The 18,433-nt window shown below is 41.3% G+C and overlaps 1 protein-coding gene and 1 long non-coding RNA gene across 2 annotated transcripts in view; one reads left to right on the plus strand and one right to left on the minus strand.

Moving 5' to 3' along the window:
• COL4A3 (collagen type IV alpha 3 chain) overlaps nt 1-18,433 on the minus strand; it is a 48,716-nt gene that overhangs the window by 15,965 nt on the left and 14,318 nt on the right. Inside the window, exons 17-38 of the mRNA XM_028731117.2 lie at nt 18,341-18,428; nt 15,523-15,558; nt 15,209-15,373; nt 14,353-14,445; nt 13,406-13,501; nt 11,912-11,982; nt 11,465-11,653; nt 10,603-10,771; nt 10,286-10,378; nt 9,599-9,703; nt 8,487-8,584; nt 8,165-8,315; nt 7,331-7,444; nt 5,813-5,980; nt 5,491-5,580; nt 4,549-4,683; nt 4,323-4,421; nt 3,677-3,766; nt 3,064-3,203; nt 2,845-2,971; nt 2,048-2,128; nt 297-395 (exon numbers count right to left, since the gene is read on the minus strand). Of these exons, the coding sequence (XP_028586950.2) occupies nt 297-395; nt 2,048-2,128; nt 2,845-2,971; nt 3,064-3,203; nt 3,677-3,766; nt 4,323-4,421; nt 4,549-4,683; nt 5,491-5,580; nt 5,813-5,980; nt 7,331-7,444; nt 8,165-8,315; nt 8,487-8,584; nt 9,599-9,703; nt 10,286-10,378; nt 10,603-10,771; nt 11,465-11,653; nt 11,912-11,982; nt 13,406-13,501; nt 14,353-14,445; nt 15,209-15,373; nt 15,523-15,558; nt 18,341-18,428 (2,497 nt within the window). The remainder of the gene's footprint in view (nt 1-296; nt 396-2,047; nt 2,129-2,844; nt 2,972-3,063; nt 3,204-3,676; nt 3,767-4,322; nt 4,422-4,548; nt 4,684-5,490; nt 5,581-5,812; nt 5,981-7,330; nt 7,445-8,164; nt 8,316-8,486; nt 8,585-9,598; nt 9,704-10,285; nt 10,379-10,602; nt 10,772-11,464; nt 11,654-11,911; nt 11,983-13,405; nt 13,502-14,352; nt 14,446-15,208; nt 15,374-15,522; nt 15,559-18,340; nt 18,429-18,433) is intronic.
• Nucleotides 2,879-4,064, plus strand: LOC144327967 (uncharacterized). The gene is made up of 2 exons (XR_013393152.1): nt 2,879-3,002; nt 3,621-4,064. It is a non-coding gene; the product is annotated as an uncharacterized LOC144327967 (long non-coding RNA).

Here is an 18,433-nt window from a genome sequence, read left to right on the forward strand (position 1 = left end):
AACTGAAAAAGATCTGTACCTAGCAACTGACATCTCCAGTTATTATCATCCAAATCACTCTTATTTGTGTGTTGTTGTTGTTTTTAAAGAATCAAAACTGAAACTTTTAGTAATTCTCAAACTACTTTGAAAACTTGATCAATACATTACTTATTTTTAATCTGCAATAAACGCAACAAAAAGTTAAAAATGTGAATGCTTTTCAACAGTATAAATTTTGACATGGCATGAATTCTGTAATGACCCCCAAAATATTAGAACATACTGAAACAGAATGAACGTTATTAATGGGATACCTTGTGCTCCCTTCTCTCCTGGGGGTCCAGGGATACCATCCTGTCCTTGGCTACCCTTCATACCGGTTGGTCCATCATCACCCAGTAACCCAGGTGAACCTGAGGATGATGTTGAAAATTTAGCCTTGATGAAAAAATATTATACACTTTATTTGTTAGTTCGTGGTTGATGGTTTTATTATTCTTAATATGTGATTGTACCAGAAATGCTTCTTATAGTTGATATCAATGGATAAGTTAGAATGACAATTTACTTTATAATAATTAAAAAAGTTACAATATTATCAATTAATTACGTTGTCATATTAGGTTTTGAAATGATCTAATATTGGTGCATCATTGTAGTGATGTGTTGATCATTCACATATTATTCATTATTTAAATGTGCATGCCACTCTTCGGTCCAAAGCGGCTCACAACACAACGAAAAGAATGGGAAAGCTCGTATTTTCTATTGTGAGCAGGAGAGTGGCCCTGGAGGATTAATGAGAGGCTTTTGTTGGAGCACTTCATGGTATAGGATAAAGCTGCCAGAAACTGTGCTTTCCTATTCCACAGTAATCCACCCACATTTCCCATGGCACCAGTGGAAGATAGGTGATCAGCAACTGTGGTTGCTCCTGTGCCTCCTTGCTGTTGGTATCATCTGCCATTATCTCAAGAGAGCCAGTGTGGTGTGGTGGTTAAGAGCGGTAGACTCGTAATCTGGTGAACCGGGTTCGCGTCTCTGCTCCTCCACATGCAGCTGCTGGGTGACCTTGGGCTAGTCACACTTCTTTGAAGTCTCTCAGCCCCACTCACCTCACAGAGTGTTTGTTGTGGGGGAGGAAGGGAAAGGAGAATGTTAGCCGCTTTGACACTCCTTAAAGGGAGTGAAAGGCAGGATATCAAATCCAAACTCTTCTCTTCTTCAAGATGAAGGAGAGGCGTAGGCAGTAGGAAGTAGGAAGGAGCAACTGCTCACCCACCCTTTCCCTCTGGTCAGTATTGAGGATTGTGTCCAGAGATAAAACCTATGTGACATATAATCCACCAAGTGAAATGTTATCAGTGAAATATGGTGGCTCAGCAGGAATTTGGCAAACCTCCTAGTTTGCCTAGAACTGCAAAAAGAGATGGGGTGGGTATGAGTATGTGTGTTTTTCTCAAGCTGCACAATACAGGGCAGATGGGCTGCATGTAACTTTCTGAGTCACAATTTGCTGCTCTGCTGCTTAACTGTAGCAGTCAGTTTCATAGGATCACAGAGTTGAATGAAAACCTCTGGTCATCTAGTAGCAATCCCTGCTCAGCGCAGGGTTTGTAATGCAGCATGCAAGTGATCCATTCTAAACAATGTAAGTAGGAAAAGACAGCTGCCTAGCTTCTGGTTAAATACCTCCTGCAAAATAGAGCCCACAGTGGAAAGTGTGTACCTTGAAAAATATAGGCAAGTTCTAGAATTGGCCAGTACAAATTCTGGCCCACCAGTGGGAAACCTCAGTGATAGAGACCAGAAGAGATGAAGCAGCTTTTCATTGAAGTATAAAGAAAAAGCTATGAAAAACTAAAACATTATGGATTGCATCCAACTTTACACTCGGAATAGAGCCATTGATATTAATGAACCAAAGTTAGTCAATTAACTTAAATGAGTCTATTTTGAGTAGGACCAGCATTGCTTATCACCCACTGATTTTTCTTCAACAGTGAGAAAAACAGGAAAAATAAAGACAGAAAAAGAACTACAAATAGGCAAACAAGCAACAGACCTGGAGAGCCTCTGATGCCATTTTGTCCTGGTAATCCTTTAGTGCCTTTAATACCATTACTGCCAGTAGGTCCTGATTGTCCTGCAAAGGAGAGAGAGAAGAAATGCAACTTTCATTTGTGAATGTTTGCTCTTTATACAGCTAACACAGAGACCATTGCTGAAGCAGCTCCATCAACTTCAGTAAAAATACATTACTCCCAATTATAGTGCTCTCTGTTCTGAACTGTACTGTACTGAGCCCTGCTTATCTAAATGAGAAACTCAGGATTTAATACAATGATCCAAAATAGTAGAAGAGTCTATTTTGGATCATTGTATTAATACACACACCACTTTGTATCTCTTTTGCACAATGGGTTTTCCTTCCCCCCGATTTGATATTCAGTTGTGCAACCAGCTGCATGGGAAGTTATTACCTAGATCAGCTTTGTATTAAAATACCCAAAGGAGAACCAGTGCTGTATGAGTGAACCAGCATTACTGAATAATATGATTTGCCTGGCATTATACTGTTTCTGTTAGTGTGCATTCAGATGGAGCATCAATCACAAGCCACAAGGGCACTTTTAATGATTCCTAGGATGATTGCCACTGGTTCAAATGGCAGTTCAGGGTCAAGCAGGAATGGCATCAGTTGGCAGTGTTTGAAGTATTTCCTGTGGCACAAAATCCCCAGGCTAGCTGGTACCTTTTCCATAGAAAGAAGCTGCTTACAGTAGTTGCAGTTTTAGTTCACTTAGAAATTATATTTCACTCTTAACGCTTCGCATTGGTGCCTAAAAACACACACTTCACCTGGAATTCCTGGTAAACCAGATTCCCCTCTGTTTCCAGGTAGCCCAGGTTCTCCGACAAGCCCTGGCCGGCCTGGTGATCCACTTTCACCTTTTCTTCCTCTTTCTCCTGGGGGACCTGGATCACCCTAGCAAGCATCAATGGGAAACAGGATCACGGTAAATAACAATCAAACCTATTAAGCACAGCCTGGACCCATGGATCTATTATTTTCTATACCTCAGGTCCTGGGTCCCCAGGAGGTCCAGATCCACGACAGGCTGGTTCTCCTTTATCCCCTGGAATACCAAGCAAGCCAGGTGGCCCTGGTATTCCTGGTGACCCAGGCAAACCAGAAGAACCTCGTTCGCCTTTAGAACCTGCAATGGCATAGACATGGCTATCAGAATAGATATTTTAGACTTTTTTTAATTTCCCAAAGGGGGGAAAAGCCACCAAACCAAAACCAAGCCAAGTAATGAAAATATGAAATGAGACTGAGTTATAAGCAGCTGTATCATAGTTTCACCCTTCCACAAATACAACTTTACACAGAGAGAGAGAGAGAAAAAGAGAGAGAGATTCTTTTTCCCTCTAAGTAAAGGTATATTCAAGACAAGTACAGGAAGAACTTGAAAAATAATGAGCAATGAGTATTTTGGCCTTAATAAACTTATTACGAGATGTGCTGTTCCCCACAAAAACCTGTGAAACACCATTCCCCATTTATGCACAGCTTGCTCCAATTCAGTCCTTACAAATGCATTAATCACTAAATTCAGCTATTTGTTTTTCAGGTGGCTATTACAGTACTATTCCCCTGATGACTATTCAGATACATGGGTAAAATCACCTGGCACTCCCATGTCCCCTCTGTCTCCTGGAGCTCCTGTCGATCCCTGTCCACCAAGAATTCCTGGAAGTCCCTTGTCTCCTTTGGAACCTGAAAGTATAATCAATTGAACATATTTTGATGCACTTCAAGATTAGGTGGGATGTTATGGATCATTATCCAAAAGAAAGAACAGTGTTCTTGGTTTCTCTGTTTTACACCTGCTACTTATTGCCCCTCAAAGGGTGACTACTCCTACAAGGAATATGGCACAGCTCACGTTTTCCCAAGCTGTCCGATGGTATCTCATAAACATGTCATAATGAGTGTGTGGTTAGCATTATCCCAAAACTAAGGTGCAGCTGCTACTGAGTTTCATCAAGTTTTAAAAATAAAAGATTGGGCATGAGTTTTTAACCGTTTAATATTTCAAGTACGTTTCACCATGTTAACCAGCACTGGTATGAGAAGCCTCTGCAACTGTTCATTCATCTTATTCTCCATTCAACCATGAGCAAGCGCATAACCATAGATGATTATGGATGCATTATTCCTCACATAACTCTTGTATTAACTAGCTCTTGTCTTAGTTTGACAAATTACTAAAAGAAGGTTCATATTATTTTGTATATCTAATACAGTTTAATATATAAGTAAGTCTATATACCTGGTGGCCCTGGCCTTCCTGGTAGTCCATCAGGTCCTATGCATCCTTTCAGACCTTGCTCTCCCTTTTCTCCCTTGAGTCCCAGTCTTCCAGGAAATCCTACAGCAGCAATAACATGCATTACACTGGAAGTCAGAATCACCATCACTCTCATTTAAAAAACATAACATGATAATTATAATGGCATCAAGCTGGTTTTAGCAGTAGTAGTAACTGCTGCATATACCTTTAGGTCCTCTGTCTCCTTTATCTCCGAAACTCACTTTGGACTCTGATGTTCCAGGAGAACCTTTATCACCTGGTTCACCCTTTTCACCTGAGGATCCCTTTCTTCCTTTTGGTCCTGGGAAGCCAGGAGAACCTGCAAACGAAAAACAAAACAAAACTGCTTTTATTATTTTTCTTCTCTGCAATTGCAGCACTTTGTCTATTACTTCAAAAGCTGGAAGAAACTTGGCTTGCATTTGGAAAAGTAATAGCATGACACACATTTGGCCAATGAAAAATGAGCAGGCCCTCATTCACATTTACAGAAACCCACGTGTGCCATTTACAGTTTTAGCTTTGAAACGTTTTACCAAGGAGACCATGAGAAATTTAGAATTTATACATTGTCTTATCCAGATGTCACACTAATTTTGGCCCTTTGTCCTATCTCTGGCCTGTGACTGTAATAAATCGATTCATTCATTCAGCCCTTTGGCCTATAATACTCCAGCACCAACTAACAGCCAAAAATAATCCCAATTCAAATGACATGCAAATCATATGACCACAAAGCACTGCTAAGCATTGACCTATTAGTCTAGTTAGGAGCAGGAGCCATGCTTCTTCTTTGTTTGTTAGGGCTTGAAGGAGGGAACATACTGAATGCTGCCATAAGCCTGGAAGGTCGCAGGTGAAAGCAGCCAAGCAAAGGAGGCTTACAAGCGAAACGGATACAGACAGAGTCTCTCCTGGACAGGCAAAGATAGGGCAGGTTTCTTTTTAAGCAGAGGTCAGGAAAGTAAGGACCATGGACAGTTCCCAGTGGGCCCTCCCAGAAGGAATTTTGCCTCCTATTGCAACTATGGAGGGATGCTGTCTCAGGAAAGATCTGACAGGCTGACAATGTGTACTTATGGCTGTATAAATAATGAGGTGATAAGAGAAGTGCATTATCACTTACCCCTGCTGCCACGGATACCTGGATTTCCAAAGACACCAGGTAGCCCGGGATTACCCACAGTGCCCATCAAGCCTATTTCTCCTCTTAGACCTGTGGGAAGTGAGCAAAACAGAATACTGTATTACTCAGAGATTGTGCATTCCCTATTGCCTGTGTCAGAGTCCAGGCAAAATGAGTATTTATCTATGCATTATCTACAGACTTAATACCATGCCATCGCCTTAATTTGATCGTACCGGTCATATCTATAAAACTCCCGCAAAATAAAATGGCAAGCAAGTGGTACTAATAGTGTGTTACTTTCCCTTCAAGAAATACTCACCTGGTACACCTGGTACTCCTGGCCTGCCAGGTTGTCCCTTGATGCCAGGAGATCCTTCATCTCCTTGTGGGCCAGGTAATCCAGGCAGTCCAAATGGTCCTGGGAACCCCGGGATGTCTAATCCTGGAAAACCTGGGTCTCCTTTGGCTCCTAGTACTCCACGTTTTCCTATGATAACAGACACATTGAAATGACCATTATGTGAAAATGTTCCCTGCCCACCCCCCACCCCCCGAAGAAGGTTGTGATCTTGAGGTCAAGAACATGGGTTTGGGGGCATATTTTGTAAGAAGTAGTTTTACAGACAAGGACAACTAAGAAGTACAGCAAACTGTATACAGAGGGATCCTCCAGATAACTTGGTAATTTGTTGGTGTAAAGCTTACACAGAGGTTACATTACACCTAGAATGTATTGAGAATTAGTTGATTTGTTTGTAGGGAAGTTATATAACAATGAGCATTCATCCCAGCACAGAAGCTATACATTTCCCTGTTAATATTTTGTTCATCCCACACTTTTCAGTGCATTTCCTCATCAGTTTTACAACCTTAAAACGTCAGTTTTTGTTTTAAAGTGGATTTGCTCAACAGACCACTTTAATCTACTTTAATTGTGGCAAATCAAAATATGCAGTGTGCACTTGAATCCCTCCTGCAGAATAATTGAAGACACCCAGAGTCTATTAACAAAATACAAGCTTCTTCCAGACATGATAGAAAAAGGAACTAAATTAAAAGCCATTTGAACAACGATAATGACAAAAACCCTTTCGGGTCACTTTAAAAAAGAAGAAAACATTAATTAAATTGATTGATTGATTGATTGATTGAAATGTATATACTACTATATTGAAGCAAAACCTCCAAGCGGTTAAAATTATCAATAAAAACAAATATAATTAAAAATATTTTAAAAGGAATTTAAATTAACAGTGAAAAAGATTTAAACATACCAGTATCTATGTGTCTGGATATTTTGTATGCCTATACTTTTTTCTGGGTTTTTAATTCAATTTCAGGTACCATCTGCCGGAGACTTATGCAGAAGATATAACCCAGAGTTAAAATATTTTAGGTCTTAATCCTAACTCCATTTACCTAGGAATAAGCCCACTGAATTAAATGGGGTTTACTATTAGGTAGTGAAGTATAGGATTGCACTTTCATTATTTTGCCCATTCCCTGTTCAACAAACCAAACCTAAACTCAATAGGAATTTATCTGAAGTATCAACAATGTTATAAATAAGAATATATTCTCAAAGAGATATCATGTCCCTTTTGTAGAGAGGACCATGGCTGTCTACAAGATACTTGACTAAGATATCCTATGTGAAGAAAATGAGACAGACAAGTCTGTGGTTTTGATGAGCACTGCTCCAACCCATAAATCAGTGAAGTGTGCTTCATGACCTTGCTTCAGGTGTTCAGAAGAGCATGTGCTGGCTTAGAGTAGGGGGATGACAATATGTACTTCGTTTACTGCATGAGACCCAATTATTTTGTGTAATACTTACCTGGGGGGCCCATTAATCCACATAGACCTGGTGGGCCTGGTAAGCCAATAAGACAGTCACCTATTTTTCCTGGAACACCCTTTTCTCCTGGAACTCCAGGGGACCCAGGTTCTCCTAAAAGATAGTATTGATAGCATTAAGGTAACTTAATATCATGTTATGAAGGGCCCCATTTTACAATGAGTTCCTTATGCTTCCATTCTTTCCCTCCCTCTTCTTTTCCCCCCTCTCTCTGTCACACACACTCCAGAACATACATGCATCCACTTCACACATTTAGTTTACAGGTGTGGAAAGCTGTAGCTGGGGGGGGGGGGCCAGCACTCTAATGACCAAGTCCATTTGGCGACAGGCACCTCAGTTTGGAGAAAAAGCAGTTCCAACAGGCACCTGGTTCCTTCTCTCCCATCCTTCCATCAGACTAGAGACCTAAAAGTATTCAGCTTAGACTTTATATATCTGCCCTTTTCAATTGCCTAGTATGCCAGATCCATTTCTTTTAAGTATGGCTTGACTTGGGGTTTAAATCTCTAGACTTCCAGGGCAGCCATCCAATCTTTAGATAAGCCAGCACTAAAGCTGTGGTCCCCCCCCCCCCATTTCACCATGCCTCTTGTAGCAGCAAGGAAGGGATGAGAGCTGAGTGCACAGAGAGATGGCTTCACTTCTTCAAGGATACCTTCTGTATCCTCAGGTTGAACAAACTGAACATTGCTCAAATGCGATGGAATGGAGAGATATAAGTTTCTTGAATGAAACCGCCATTGAATGAAAATTCATAATGTTTAGTTAATATGTCAAGGAGGCAAACATTTTGCTCAAAATATACTCTACCTCTTGGCCCATCAGCACCATCACGACCTCGTTGACCTTGGAGCCCTGGAAGTCCTGGGAATCCTCTTTCGCCCTTCTCACCTGGCATGCCATCTACTCCTGGTGAACCCAGCCTGCCTTGTTGTCCAGGTATAACTGGGCCCGGTTCACCCTAAAACATGGAGGAAATAATAGCAATAAATGTCATGTCTCAAACACTGTAAGTAAAACTTAATTTTTATTTCTTAATATTCTGAGCATTTCTTAAAATTCTTAAAATCGTTAATGCTCTTGCTGATTAGTAGAACCCATTAAACTCAGCGGAATTAGTTTGCGGACCAACCTTTTCTCCAGGAATTCCAGGTTTTCCAGGTAAGCCTGGTTCCCCTAATTGTCCGGGACAGCCTGGTGGCCCTGTGGGTCCTGGAGACCCTTTATCTCCTACAAAGTGGAGGGGAAACAATGTTCAGTGATATAACACAGGCTCTTGAAGGTTTGCGATAAGTGGGCATGTCATTTTTTTTAGGTTCTGACATTTTTCTTGCTAATTAAGTTAGGAATCTCGCAACTGTTTTTTTTTTTTAATTGTTAATTTATGGTTAGATTTTGTTGCCAGCTGCCTTGAACTTTTTGAAGAAAGGTGGGATGCAAAAGTTTTGAATGAATAAATAAATGCAGCTGTTATAATATGCAAAAACTGAACATGAATTTAATTTTTTTAATGCAATTTTTATTGTCTGAAAGACAACAGAACCAGGGGGGGGAAATCAACCAAGTAACTGGAGAGCATCAAACGAACATGTCTTGTCAGGGCAAGGATTTGTGCTTGTTCAATAGGACTTTCTCACCTCTCTTTCCACTGTGCATGCCCACTGCCCTCCCCAAATCTGCACTGGACTGTTTGAGGGATCCCATAACAGGTTTAGGGATGTGTGCAAGGAGGGGAGGGCAATCCCATGGCACAAGCAGAAATCCTTGTGCTGGTGGGATATGCCACTCAGTGCTACAACCCTCTGTTCACTTTTACAACAGAGTAATGTTGTAACTGTACCAGAAGTACAGTATGTCAAAACAGATGAAATTTGTATGCATATTACTTTTAAAGTCAAATTGTCAGCTGTCCTCCATTTTGAAAATGTATGATATGGTTTTACTGAAGATACTATATGTACACCATGGGGAGCCAATATGGAACCCTCCAAATGTTGTTTGACTACAGCTCCCATTATTCTTCATCACTGGCCTTGTGGGTTGGGAGTTGGAACCCAACAGCTTACACAATCAACACATTGGCTACCACTGATGTCCATGAGAATACAGATCTAACTGAGCTTTTTCTCTCTCTCTGAAGTTCTCAAGGACTTCATAGATGATTATTTATTAAATTTCTCATTTGTTTCATTACTTCGTTTTATTCTCTCTCTTTTTTCCTTCAAGAAAAGACAAATACGTTACCTTTAATGCCAGGATAGCCAGGAAATCCATATTCTGAAAAGCCAGGGTCACCTTCTGGTCCTGGGAGGCCTGGATATCCACGTGGCCCTCTGGATCCAACACTACCTATCAAAGAATGCAAAGTACTTCTGGCAGCAGTATCAAATGGCAAGCCACACTCTATCTAGAACAAAAACTCAGGAGGTTGAAGGGTCTGCCCTATGAACTGGAGCTAAAGAAACTAAAGTACCTGCCTGGGTTTTCCCCCCCTTGTCTCTCTCCCCACTGATTGGCTGGTGAGTTGAGTTACAAGTTATACAGGAATTGTGCCTAAAGCCCTCTCTCAACAGTGGCCAACAGTGCACTTTTAACTATATCTACTTAGAAGGAAGTCCCACTGAGTTCAATGGGGCTTGCCTTCCCAGCTAAGGATGGGCTAGGATGCAGCCTTAACCATCCATGTAAACACCCTGAATAAGGGAATTAGTCGATCCTGGCCACTTGCCTACAAAACTAGAGCATCTTTGCTCCTTGCTGTCAAGATTTTGCTTGCTTACCTTGCTTGTTCTTTCAGCCTCTTTTGCAGGTTACTACTTTGCGTAGTGGCTGCTGCTTGACCATGACAAGTTGCAGCCTTTTTGTGTGTGTGTGTGTGTGTGTAAGAAGGGTCAGTTTGACAGTAGTCCAGCTTGAAAAGGTAGCTCTCACCTCTTTCTCCTTGTGGTCCAGGCCTACCATCTGGCCCTCGAAGTCCAGGAGGTCCAGGAATTGCATTTACTTGACCAGGCTCACCTTTAGGACCTTAAAAGTGTATAACAAGAAGAACACAAACTAGAATATGCCAGTGGTTATTTAAAGACAGCAGCCCAATGAAGTTACAATGCTCTGCAATGTTGCATTAGGAATACACACACACACACACACACACACACACACACACACCTTGACACCCACTGCAGCTTTTAAATCTACTATAGACACCACAGTCAAATTATTTAGTAATAACAACAATAATATCTACTGACCTGCTTCTCCAACCAACCCAGGCAAACCAGGATTTCCTTGAGATCCCTTAGACCCTTCCACTCCTGGTGGTCCATATCCTGGTGGTCCGGGTAGCCCTCTCTCTCCAGGAAGACCTGAGATACCAACTGATCCTGGTGCACCTCTGTCTCCTTTTGTGCCATCATGTCCCTGATAAGAATTCAGAAAACACTGCTTAACAAACACTCAAAATGCCTGCATATATAATGGTAAGTCACAGTCAGAAACAAAGGTTGGTGGCCTACAGCAAAGACCCTGGATGAACATAGCTCTTTTGCATATGCACTGCTAGAAACATGATGGAGTCTGCACTTGCCACCATGATTCAGCAATGGCACTCAAAGCAGAAATAAGTAACATAACAATTTCATTTTGATCACCACAAATAAGGCCAGATTCAAATATTGAGTCCCACTACTGGAAGTCTGTGCAAGGACTTCCATGAGCGCAATAGGGCTTTTCCTCCCCCAAATTTGGCTCTGTGGGGTCAGGAGAACAGTGTGTGGGGGGATTCTTTCATCTGGCAAACAGAAAGGCTGGAAGGATTGCCATAGCACTACACTGAATCCTTCCAAGCACTTTAAAGTGGATATTCAGCTAAATCCAAAAGGGAAATCAGTGACTACTACAGATTTATGCTGCGTATAGGCTGCAGACATGCACATTTCCACATGACTTTTTCAGATGTTGTAATAGAATTAGGGCACACAACAAAAATTAATATATGTGCATGTACCCTGACGAATGTCTTCAGATATGTTTACCTTATTTATTTTTCAATGGATTGAAAGCAATGCAAAAATCAGTATGATTGCGCTAGATGTGAAAGTAGCAGGTACTAACCGGTTCTCCCACAGAGCCTCTTGAGCCTTTCAGTCCAGGTTTCCCAGGTAGCCCGTCTGCACCATTTTCTCCTGAGCTTCCTCTTGGTCCTGGTTCTCCTCTGTCTCCTTTTGGGCCTTCTGGTTCTGCATACCCTGGCTCACCTTTCAATCCTTTAAGGCCTTGGTTTCCTGGAAGACCTGGAAGTCCCTGGGTCACATGTTGTTAATAAAATATGACAGGAACTGTAACGCTGAATCTATATAAATGCTATGAAAGGTACAGTAAAATCAACACACTAAGGCATTGTGATGAAATGATTCTGTGTGCGAAGAGGTTTTTCCCATTGTCAGCTACCGCAGGTGAAAGAATCCATATCCTCCAATGGGTAGAGGCCTTTTTAGGATGGAAACTACAAAGGGCTCTACATATAAACCAACTCTAAAAACAATTTAACGTGAACCGTACCTGAATGCCGGGAGGCCCCTGAATCCCAGGGGTTCCTTGGGATCCTTTAGGCCCCAATGCTCCTTCTATACCTGTAATGGTGGAGACAGTGATTTAGAGAGAACTGGAAGGTTGAAGTACCGTAATTGTTGGCATCCATCTCTCGAGAGAGACAATGGAGTGTGCCTCCGGAGGTGAAGTCAAACTGATGCATTAACAGCACTGAAATGACCTCTCCGGGATGCAAGCCTGGGAAGTGTGTATGGAGGTCCTGGGCTGCCCACAAGACAAGACCCCTCTTCTCAGCCTCACAGACCAATACGCTTGGTGCCAGCTTGGCTGCAGGAGTTGCCAGGAGGTGTACAAAGCACCATCCAACCATCTTAGGGACTCCACTCTGGATTTGTGCAGGGTTTAAAGTGTGCAGGGTTGGGTCCAGTCGCGGACGACTCTGGGGTTGTGGTGCTCCTCTCACTTTACTGGCCGAGGGAGCTGGTGTACAGCTTCTGGGTCATGTGGCCAGCATGACTAAGCCACTTCTGGCGAAGCCAGAGCAGCGCACAGAAACACCATTTACCTTCCCGCCAGAGCGGTATCTGTTTATCTACTTGCACTGTGTGCTTTCGAACTGCAGCAGACATTTAGGACCAGAGTTTCCCTTCTCTTATAGATGGGCCCCCTTCCCAGGTTGACAAGCTCCACCTGCTCCTAAGTAACTGGCCATATACTACTACAGAAATAACCAGACTGACATTGAAAGCAAGAGTGCTTCTTCCGATATCAGCCAGCCCAAATCCTGAAATCAGGAGAAGGCTGTCGGTGCTCCTGCTAATGTCTGTAGTTCACTGCATAGGAACTCAGAGTAGGTCTTCTCTGTAGCACAGAAGTGGCTGGCAAGGTGTGGGGGATGCCACAGAGCTGCCCTCCCAACACTAGCACTGCGGCTGCTTACTTGCATGGGGTGGAGACATGTTAGCTTTACCTGAGTAGAATATTAAACAATAATATCCTAAGGGAGATGAATCATAGTCTAATGATAAGTAGAATACAAGTTGGAACCTACAACAAAATGTTGTAGTATAGGGTTTCAGCCAGCCACGACCTTTTCCAAGATACTCCATTCCAGAAGCGCCTTTGTTCCTCACTAGTGCATTAAACTTTTATTATACAAAGCCAGTGTGTAGCTGTTTGCTGGTGTCCTGGAGTTGCGTTTTTTACAATCCTGTTGACACCAGCTGTGCCCTTTAGCACTATGGGCACTCTATAGGGCACTCTGACAGCAGGGTGATGGATCATAAGGCACATTATTTATCCTAATAATTTCTAAAGCCTCCCTTCTTAAAGTATATAAGCAAAACCACGTTACTAATTTATGTTCTACATCAGAATGGCTGAGGTAAAATGTTCTATAAACTGGAATATACTGCCAGTTGGAGATTTTTCACCCTCTTCTACCCCTTTCCCTGAGCTCTTGGTATATTTTAGCAATTCTCAAGCACTGTCAGATTCTTTTACCTTTAACTCCTTGTTCACCCTGTGCTCCAGGAACACCAGGAAGGCCAGGTGGCCCCGTCAAAAAGGTGCACTGGTCACATGGGTCTGCTTCTTCACCTGCAGTAAAATTATTCCTCTGTTAAAGGTGACATTGGTAAATTATTGCTATGTCAAAAGCACACGTGCCCTACAGCACTGTATGTATTTATCAGCAAGGATTATCATTTATTAAGTTTCTCTACTGCCCTTCATTCGAAGATCACAGATACATTTTATACAATGTATAAAAACACAAAGATAGGATGAGAAAGAGTGTAATCATGTTTGTGCATCTAATTCCCCTGAGCTTTCCATATTTAGCAATATGGTTAACCCTAGGAGCAGATAGTGAGGCAAATTTCCCCAGTAAAGAATATTTGTCCTTAAAAACGATAAATATATTATTAGTGTTATTGGGCAAGCCTTTAGTCAACAGTGAGAAAGAGAGTGCCCACATAGATCACATTTTATCTTTCTCTCTGATTTTTATCCTACTGTTCCTTCAAGAGCTTAGTCTAGCTTAGGGGATCCGTAGTTTATCCTCACAGCAACCCAACAGTGTCTCAAGGTCACTCAGTTAGAATCAAGGCTGACTGGGGAACTGAATCCATGTCTCCCCAGTCTAAGTCCAACACTGACTATCACACATGCTCATATAAATATTGGCATTTGGTACAGGGTAAAATCCTCATTATTGTTTGGAAGGAGAGAGAGGAAGCCAATCTACTCTGGGACAGTTTGGTTGCCTTTATGAGCTCAGAATGAAAAGCAGAATCAGGTCTAATTGCCCTTAGCATGATGAAAAGGAACTGAGTATATTCTGTGCCTAAGTAGTCTTGACAGAGTCTAATAATCATTACGGTTAAGATTTCTGTTCACCACCATGCCGCCCCCAAACTATTAAGATTGGAAATGTATTTGCAACTGACCTTTTGCTCCACTATCTCCTGAAAGGCCTGGAGGTCCAATGCATCCTGGGGTTCCTGGGGGTCCCAGTGGGCCTCTTTCAAAAGTTATTATACCTGTTTATGGGTGAGAACAACACAAAATATTCATGCATTGCTCACAAATATCATGATAGCCTCTGTTATAGGCCATTTAGGGTTTTCTAAGGACCTCAGATTTAAGGTGAACTTATACTATGGTGTTGACAGCATGGAAGAAACACAGGCTATGTGCATTCAAGTCATAGCAAAGAACAAAACACTGGAAAATGTTGACATTTGCTAGTTATTCTTACCACTTTGGGAAGTCACTGGAGAATGTCTAATAATTGTGGCATTTATTGGTCAACCTACAAAATACCTTTGGTTAACTAATGAGCATATTTATTTAGTTTGTTAATCGAGGCAGTCCACAATAATATAGAAATAATATTTCGGAAACCAGTATCAAACCATGGTTTAAGATCCTGCCTTGAGCTGGGAACCATAGTTTCTCAGTTAAGGTGAAACAGGAAACTATGACTAATTAGATACTTTCACACTGCATATTAAGTTGAGATATGGTTATCTGAACTTAGCCAGTCTCTCACTCCAAAGCTATTGGAATAGGAATCAATGAATTTATATACATTACTAGATTTAATCCAGTTTCTATCATTTGCAAATCCATCATACTTTCTCTACTTTAATATTTCTGCTTTCCTTTGCAGGGATGGTTGCAACAGTAGTGGCTGCTTTTAGCCATAAGAAGTTCAGTTGGATAGTCCATTAATTCCAGAGTTGCACAAATATGCCATGAAAACATTCTGGCTACATACAAATAATGATCATCTTGCTCTACCTGGTGGTCCTGAAAGACCTGGTGATCCTGCTGGGCCAGGTCTTCCTTGCAATCCAGGAAGTCCTGGGGGTCCAATGGCATTCATGCCAGGTTGTCCTCTATCTCCTTTACTTCCTTTGAGGCCTGGAGGGCCTGTTAGACCTCTTGGACCAGGTCTCGAAACACCTAATGCAAGAGTTAAAAGTATTACTTCCATTTCTATGTTTTCTGTACCAGTGCTTGTAGCCATTTCAGAGGATTTAATTTCATGTTGTTTTTTAAATATCCCAGAATTCCTTCATATATCTGAAACAAACAATATTTATTGGTCTTACCTGGCCTTCCAGTGGCACCTAGGGGACCCCGTGGTCCTGCAAGAACAGTATATTCATCACATATCTATATTATGCCGGCCGGCCAAATATGTACTGGCTACCCATCTATTATTGAACCAGGTTCAAGGTCCTTATAAACATTTACATTATACCCCCAGATCAATCACTGAAATCATCACTGGAGCGTTGCTAGCACCCTCCTGAATTGGTGAAGCGCATTTGACATCAACATAAACATGAGATTTTAGTGTCATTGGCCCAGTCCTGTGGAATCCTCTTCCAACAGAGATTCAGCATGGGCCTTTAGATGTTTGCTGAAAACATGTCTTTGCTGCCAGGTTTGTAATGGTGCGTGCCAATCTGAACTTTTGTCTATGGTTTATTTCTGTAGTGTCTATCATGGCATGAGAAAAGTTGGCATAATTTCATACAAAATGACACACACACACACACACCCCTTCTCCTGGTCTTAGTTCTTATCTCAAATGTGTCCTGGAAGGCATTGGAAAGTTTCTGAAGTTTTAATAACTAATGTAAAGATCGGCAGATTAATCTAGTGTTACCAACAAACTTTAATTATCACCCCCTGTAAGGGTTCCACATATACAATAGAATCATCATATAAAGATAAACTTAGGACTCATGAAACAAACATGCTGGAAGGACAAGCCTTTTCTGTGGTGGTTCCTCATTTGTGAAATGTTCTCCCCAGGGAGGCTCACCTGGCACCTTCATTACATATCTTTAGGCGACAGGCAGAAAAGCTTCTCTTCAACCAGGCATTTGGCTGATTAACATTTCACGGCTTTTTGAATATGTTTGTGGGGGTTATTAGTTTGTTTTTGTTCTATTATTTATGTTGTATTCTCACTTTCAAATTTTCTGTTGTGAACCACCCAGGGATCTTCAGATGAAAGGTGATATACAAATCTAATAAATATATGATGATGATGATGATGATGATGATGATAATAATAATAATAATGGGTGGGAGTTTCTTAAAGGTGAAATATTGTAGGTACAAATGCAGACAATTCCCACAAGAAAGAAAAGTGGGAGGCATCTTAAGGAACCAGTGTAGCTTAGATGACCTGATATTTAAGAAGGACATGTATAAGAAATGGGGAAAATTGGGGGGGAGGGAGGGAAGGAAGAGTCTACATGAATAGCCAACAATTGCAGGAGAAGGTCAGGTGGGCCAAAGCTCAGAATGAGCTCAGGCTTGCAAGAGAGGTTAAAACAACAGCAGCAGCAGCAACAACAACAACTTCTTCAGCTGTGTATAGAGCAAGAGGAAGAATAAGCAAATGCTAGATCCTCTGTGTGGAGAACATGGAGAAATGTTATTGTGAGAGGCAGATCTGCTCAACACCTACTTTGCCTATATCTTCACCCAAAAGGAGGGAGCCAGGTCCTCTTCGAACAAAATATTGAGAGAGCCAAAGTCACCACAGCCCTGTAGATTTAGCGTGTCAGATCAGGAATAAATTCCTGACAGTAAGAGCCATTCAACAGTAGAACAGGCTCTCTTGGAAGGTGGTGGACTCTCCTTCCCTGAAAGTTTTTAAGGAGATGTTGGATGGCCATCTGCCATGGAAGCTTTATTTTTATTTTTTCCCCAAAGAAAATTATTAGTTTCCCACAAATTTTTAAACACACAAACAAACAAACAAACAAACAAACAAAAAGCCTAGCCTTATTAAAACTAATCTTATTAACATTGTTAAGCAACTTCCTCATATCCCCTTGGTTGAATTTCAGTGTATATCATTTTAATGGTTTTCCAAAACCTATATTCTCATAAAATTAACTTAGTCACTTAACATCTTTCTTTCTTTCCCAATCTAGAGTTCAACATATTAATTTATCATGTTACATATTTAAATCCTAAGCCTATCTGGTATTTGCAAGCTTTTCCAATTAATTTAACTTAACATATTTAACTAAATAATCTTTAAATTTCGTCTATTCTTCCTGGTAATCCTCCTCCTTCTGATCACAGACTCTTCCAGTCAGCTCTGAAAAATCCATCATCTTCATCTGCCAATCTTCCACTGTTGGTATTTCCTGTGTTTTCCAATTCTTAGCTAATAAAATTCGAGCAGCAGTTGTGGCATACAAAAATAATTTAACATCTTTCTTGGGCAATTCTAAACCTGTTATTCTAAGAGGAAAGACCTCTGGTTTCTTAATAAATGTATATTTCAACATTTTTTTCAATTCATTATAAATCTTCTTCCAGAAGTCTTTCACCTTGAGGCAGGTCCACCACATATGATAGAAGGTACCTTCTTTTTCTTTACATTTCCAACATAGATTATCACAGGTATGATAAATCTTTGCTAATTTAACAGGGGTCAGATACCATCTATACATCATTGCCATGGATGCTTTAGTTGAGATATCTACATTGCAAGGGATGGGACTAGATGACCCTCAGGATCCCTCAGAACCCTACAATTCTATGAGTCTATGTCTTTTCAAAACGAAACATCATTGAGTTCAATGGGGTTTACTCACAGGTATGCAGGCTTAGCCTAATAATGTATACTGAGACCAACAGGCATTTTATAGCCTCAACTCCACTCTCCTTGAGGTCAAGTAGGCCTCATATTCAGTCCCAAGGTATTTTAATCTCATAGGGCTAGACTGTTAACACTGAAGAGGCAGTGAAATCCCAATGGCCTCTTTCTCATCCTCACTTGCTACCCAGAAGCCAATGGTGTGATGTAGTTTTCACATGTAAATATGCTTCATCTGAGCACTGGTAGTTCAGAAAGCTCCTGGTATGTTATTTAAACCTTTGATGCTCTCTTACCGGGTGCTCCAAACTGGCCTTTGAGTCCTGGGAGTCCTGGATAGCCCTGGTTTCCTTTTTCACCTGGCAATTCATCATAATACTCTGTCTTAA

This window comes from Podarcis muralis, chromosome 6 (genome assembly GCF_964188315.1).
Source record: "Podarcis muralis chromosome 6, rPodMur119.hap1.1, whole genome shotgun sequence".
NCBI classification, from domain to species: Eukaryota; Metazoa; Chordata; class Lepidosauria; order Squamata; family Lacertidae; genus Podarcis; species Podarcis muralis.